The 6,199-nt window shown below is 48.8% G+C and overlaps 1 protein-coding gene across 1 annotated transcript in view; it reads right to left on the bottom strand.

Moving 5' to 3' along the window:
* Lamc3 (laminin subunit gamma 3) overlaps positions 1-6,199 on the bottom strand; it is a 56,723-nt gene that overhangs the window by 4,157 nt on the left and 46,367 nt on the right. The window contains 3 exon segments of the mRNA XM_050155364.1: positions 2,504-2,603; positions 3,102-3,248; positions 5,085-5,284. Coding sequence (XP_050011321.1) covers positions 2,504-2,603; positions 3,102-3,248; positions 5,085-5,284 — 447 coding nt within the window.

Below are 6,199 nucleotides of genomic sequence, written 5' to 3'. Positions count from 1 at the left end.
TCTCTCTCTCTCTCTCTCTCTCTCTCTCTCTCTCTCTCTCTCTCTCTCTCTCTCTCTCTCTCCAGGTCAGCCAGCCTAGCCAAATCATGAGTTCTGGGTTCAATGAGACCCCATCTCACAATATGAAGCAGAGGGTTATTCAGGGAGAAAGGGTGCTTGCCACCAAGGCTAATGCATTGAGTTCAACCCCACATGGCGGAAGGTAGGAAATGACACTTATAAATTATTCCCTGACCTCTATCTGTATTCTGTGGCAAACACATATACAAATCACAAAACAAGTAAGTTAAGAAATAAATATATGCTTTGAATCTAGTTCCTGAGATCTCTGTGAACTGGAGGCCAGCCTAATCTGCATAGCGAGTTTTGAGCCCTTGTCTCAAACTAAAATAAAAACTTCAAAATAAATAAATAGCCCAACACAGTGACACACACCTTTAATCCCAGCACTGTGGAGCAGAGGCAGGCGGATCTCTGTGAATTCCAGGATAGCCTGGTCTGCAGAGTGAGTTCCAGGACAGACGGAGCTACATAATGAAACCCTGTCTCAAAAAATAAAAATAAATACATAATGTGGAGAGTGGTTAGAGAAGATATCTGAAGTCAACTCGGGTCTCCACACACAAGTACACAAGCCCCACTTCCATACACAGATGAATACTTCCTAAAACTTTTATAGCGGAAATGCCGTGTGAGTCCACTTAGTTGAGCCCCCTAGAGAACTCGAGGCCATAGAAAGGTGGCAGGCGCAGGGAAGGTGAGGGGAGCCAGTGTTTAGGAGGTGAGGGGAGCTAGTGTTTAAGAGGCTGTTTCTCTTTGGACAGCCATGAAAGTTCTGGAGATGTATGTATGTGTCTCCACGTGACAGAAAGCCTGTGGAATGAGGAGGTGTCAGACCCCTTCGCAGGCAGGGCTTGGTGGAAGGAAGGTAGGTCACCAGGAATGTGCCCTGACAGGGATATTAGCACTTCTGCTCCATCCTGACTGCTGTTGTGTCACATGACCAGGCCTCCTCTGTGTCACATGACCAGGCCTCCCACGGAAGCACTTCACAGCCGAAGTCTCAAAGCTATAGGGCCAATGGACTCAAATCCAGAGCCAAAGTAGGCCTTCACCCCTTCCTCTCCCTGCACCCTCTCTTGTGGTGCCAAGGGTGGACCCCAGGACTTTGTGCCTGCTAGAGGGGCACTCTGCCACTGGGCCACATTCCTACACCAAATTGTTCCTCCTCTTAAGTTGATTGTCTCAGGGAGCTTAACAAAACAACCGACTAACACAGTCACCAAAACAGGTACTTAGCCAGTCAGTGGTGGCCCCATGCCTTTGATCCCAGCACTCAGGAGGAAGGGACAGGTGGATCTCTGTGAGTTTGAGGCCATCATGGTCTACAGATTGAGTTCCAGGACAGCTAGGGCTACACAGAGAAACCCTGTGTCGAAAAAAGTATACTTAAACATGTTCTCAAAGTACATTTTATGCTATGTATATCTTAGCGCAGTTTTTAAAAATATATACTGTTCATGTCAACCCAACCTCTCTCATCATTGCCTGGACATCCAAGTCTGTGGCTACCAGCTCTTCATCCAGAGGCCCTGGCCGTTCATATATAAGTTCTCTTTGCTACAACCTGTCCAGAGTTTTCTTCTCCTTTTCTTCCTAATTTAAGATTTATTTTAATGTAAGTATGTCTTTTTGACTATATTGAGGGTGTCCCCAGAGGCCAGAATCGGGTATTGGATCCCCTGGAGCTGGAGACACAGGCTGTTGTGAGCCACTGACGTGGGTCCTGGGACTGAACTTGGGTCCTCTAGAAGCGCAGGAAGCAGGTGGGATTTAACAGTCGAGCCACCTCTTCTTCCCCATTCTTTCTTTTTTGAGGCATGGTCTCACTGGTACCCAAGGCTAGCCTAGAACTTGGATCCATCTTTCTGCCTCAGCCTCCCAAGGGCTAGGTTTATGGCTGTGCGCTATCCCACCTGGCTTCATGTGGAATTTTTCTACCCGCTTGTGAACCCGTGTCGGCTGACTTCTCCCGACGTATGCACTTCCTAAGTCATCCACTTTCACTCTTCCTTCAAAGGTGGGCAAACCAGCTCAGGAGGCTGGTGATATGCCCAAAGTGCCACCACGCAGGAAGGGATAGAGTCAGAATCAAATTTTATTCCCAACGTGGCCCTTGCTTTTCTGCCATTCTTTCTAGGCTCTGACTGCTACCTCACCCACTGGGAAGCAAGGGCTCCTTAACATAGTGAGTGGGTTTTCACTTTTTCCAGCCCACACCACACTCACCAGAGTAGAGGAAGCAGATGTCTCTCTCAGGTCCTGGAGACACAGAGAATTCAATTCCAGATACCCAGCCTGCCCTACACAGGGCTCGCATAGCTACAAAGCCTGCGGTAGGTGACATGGTAGAAGTGGGAGCCCTGGATTTTAGGACAAGGAGAAATGCATCCTACGACTGCCCCCACCCCCCAGCCAGGGACTCGCCTTGGGGTCTCCTTACCCAGCTTGGCGAGCAGCTCTGACAGGACCTGGATGTCCTTCACCAAAGACCCTCGAGATTCTTGGATCTGGCGCTCCACGGTGCTCAGCCCAGAGACCACCTTGGCCAGAAAGAACATCTTAGTGGCTCCTTGGGGTGATTGGGAGGGCTGGCTAGTTTTATGTCAACTTAAAACAAGCTTAAGTCACCTGAGAGGAGGAAACCTGAACAGAGATGATGCCTCCATAAGACAGGGCTGTAGACGAGACTGTAGGCCATTTTCTTAATTAGTGATTGATAAGGGAGGGCCCAGGCATGGTGGGTTGGTGACACCCCTGGGATGCTGGTCTTGGTTGCTATAAGAAAGCAGGCTGACCAAGTCATGAGGAGCAAGCCAGTAAGCAGCACCCCTCCATGGCCTCTGCATTGGCTTCTACCTCTGGGTTCCTGCCCTGTTTGAGTTCCTCCCTGACTTCTGTCAGTGATGGACTGTTATCTGGAAATATAAGTGGAATAAATCCTTTCCTTCCCTGGTTGCTTTTGGTCACGGCATTTCATCACAGCAATGGCAACCCTAAGACACTGGGCATAGGAGAGTGTGAGGGCTGGGCACACCCACCTGCTCAGCCTCCTCCAGCTCCTTCTTGCTCGCTTCTGATGTGAGTACTAGCCGAGAGGCCTGGCGGAGTGTGGCCTGGGTCTGGCTGGCCAGTCGGCTGGCACGACGGTGCCTCTGCTTCCCCTCCCTCAGCAAAGCCTTCGCAAGCTGCAGGACAGCAACGGGAAAGAAGAATAAGCCCCTGGGGAAAGAGGGGCTTTGTTCTTTGGTTTTCTCTTTCCAGACTAAAGTTGGAACCTAGAGTCTCGTACAAGCACTCTATGACTAACCCACATGCCATGGCCAATTCATATTTTGCAATCGGGGCTTACTAAGTTACCCAGGATAGCCTTGGATTTGTGATCCTCCTGCCTCAGCCTGTAGAGTAGATGGGATAGAGTCCTGTTCCACCAGGTCTGGCTTGGACAAGAGTTCTTTTGACATGATGCCAAGCAGTCTACACCATAGCCTAGCAGGGAAACCTGATCCTGTTTTAAAAGACCCATTAGATAGCATCGATAGGGGGAGATGGGCAGATGCCAAGGCAAGAATTCACCCAACAATCTGAAAAACAACATGAAAACACCAGAACCCCAATGATCTTACAACAGAAGGATTTGAACACCCTAACACATAGCCTAGAACTCATTCATTCCCACAGTCAATAGGCACGCGCTGGACACAGGCTGTGTTTTGGGTACAAATCCCTGCAAATTACTCATTTCTCCTAGTGGAGACATTCCACCTGTCTTTTATATATGGGGAAACAGAGGTCCAGGGCGGGGGAGGAGGAGTTGCCCAAAGTCTGAACAATGGGACAAGAATCTGCGCCTGGATTTGGCAAGAATATCCAGTATGAACTCAGTGGCTAGGAAAGGCATCCTTGGTTAGTTCCTGATCCTAGATGAGAATCCACACTTATCACTGGAGAGTATGTGAGCTGTGGGCTTGAAATATATGGATTTACTATACTGGGATATATATTTTTCATACTTATTAGTAATCTTATCACCAACTGATGGTAAACTTTGTCAAATGCTTCTCTGTATTGTTAGAGAAGAACGTGTCCAACATTTTCTCCTTCATTTTTATCAATTGCTATATGGTCATTAATTAGCCCGTAATGATACATTCTTGAATCATGGAAATAAATTAGACTCGATAATAAAAAAGAAAAGAAAAGAAACGGCACCTGGGATTCCTAGTTTCAGGCCAGCCCTTCAGAAATTTAGGTACCCAGGAGAAGAGTTCACTTGGGTGTGAGCATTGGATCTGAGGAACACATACACACATATACACACATATACCCCCACCCACCCACATACACACCCCACAAACATACACAAATACACCACACACACACACACACACACATAGAATTCGACCCCAGTTAAAGAAATCCTAAGGAATAGCGAATGTGGCTCAGTTAGACACGTGTTTGCCTCAAATGCATGAGGCCCTGAATTCAATCTTTAGTACAGGATAAACTGGGGGTGGTGGCAGAAGCAGAGGCAGAAAAATCAAAAGTTCAAGGTCATCCTCAGTTAGACAGTGATTCAGGGCTAGCCTAGGATTAAAAACATGAGACTGCCAAAAATTAAAAAGTAGGGGGTGGAGAGATTGCACCCACATAGAGGCTCACAGCTAGGGGATCCTTCTGACTTCTGCATGTACATACTGCACATACATATATGCAGGTAAAACATTGTATACACAAAATAGAGCATCTTAAAAATTGTATAGAAAGTAAATAAGATGAAATTAAAACAGTAACAACAACAAAGAAAAACCTAGAAATCTAGACAACATCCCACTGGATCCAGGTGTGAGTCCTGGTCATGTGACTTAAGCTTGAACTTGGCTCCGCCTAGAGTTTTCACATTCTCACAGGCCCACGGGTGAGGTGTCACCCCATGAGCTCCTGAGCTGAGAGCCAGGACCCACAGCCATCAACACGGAGGGCAAGAAGGCTGTTGTCAACAAGGCTGCTGTCCTGAACCTGACCTTGGCGTTCTCCTTGGCCGTCAGTTCGGCCTCTTTGCTTTTCTTCTTGGTGCTGGAGGAGAGAGCGGCAGCATTTCCCAGCATCCTCTCTGCCTGCCTGGTCTTCCTCTTCGACTCCTCCAGGAGCCTAGCCCGGATGTTGCCTGCTCTCCTCTTCAGCGCTGCCTGCTCCTTGGGCAGAGGAAACCTCAGCTTCACTCCTGCAAAACCGGCCAAGGCTGAGGCAGGAAGAACAGACTCATCCGGAAGAGCACTGCCAATGTGCGACCAGCCCCAGGAGCAGAGGTAGGAGACATAGGAGATCTGTGTGTCCCCTTCTCATAGTGCCCCCCTCCCCAGGAATAACAAGAGGCGTGAGATGCCCTCGGCAAATGCAAAGACGCGTGTGCTGTGATGGTGTCTGTATTGTGATCTCTCTGTTAAAGTCTCATCACACAGTGGTTACAGCCTCTGGGCTGTGCTAGGAGAGGGCAAAAGAGCCTGGGCTTGAGGTTGGAAGTTACTCTGTTGGGTTATGGGGCAGAATCAGAGGGACAATTTTCCACCCAGCACAAGCAAAGTCCAGTTCTCAACCAGGAGAAGGTGACACATGGGAGGTCATGTGCACCTCAATGTGGAAAGGAGACTGAGGGCAGCGAGGCAGGGACACACAATGGGCATCTCACAACCCTCCACAGTTCTGATGCCCCCACAAGAACACATAACATCTCGTAGTACAGATTTACATTTCCCTAAATGTGACTCTGGTTATATAAGCGTGCACATGGCCGTGTCCTTTTCATAGGAGGCCCCGATGAGCAATCAGGACTCTGGGTCCCAAGAAAACTAGAAAACATGCTCTGCCCCCACGCCCCTGGGGGGGCCCACTGGGGTGTGGTGTCTGCAACAGGGCAGGGCTGGAGGGAAGGTGCTAGGTGGAGGGGACAAAGAACCACAAAGGCTTCTCTCTGACTTGAAGCTGGTATTAAAGGGTCAGTCACACAGTGGGCCTTGAGGTAGAGAGATAAGCAGTTCTGATTCAAGGATGGATGAGCGACTGATTTTCTCCGTCTACAGGCCACTTGGGTTCTCTCTTTCTCTCTCTCTCTCTCTCTCTCTCTCTCTCTCTCTCTCTC

This window comes from Alexandromys fortis, unplaced genomic scaffold (assembly GCF_014885135.2).
Source record: "Alexandromys fortis isolate MF-2015 unplaced genomic scaffold, M_Fortis_MF-2015_v1.1 scaffold_72, whole genome shotgun sequence".
Classification (NCBI taxonomy): Eukaryota; Metazoa; Chordata; class Mammalia; order Rodentia; family Cricetidae; genus Alexandromys; species Alexandromys fortis.
Note: the sequence above shows the minus strand (reverse complement) of the source record. Positions and strands in the feature narration are given on the sequence as shown.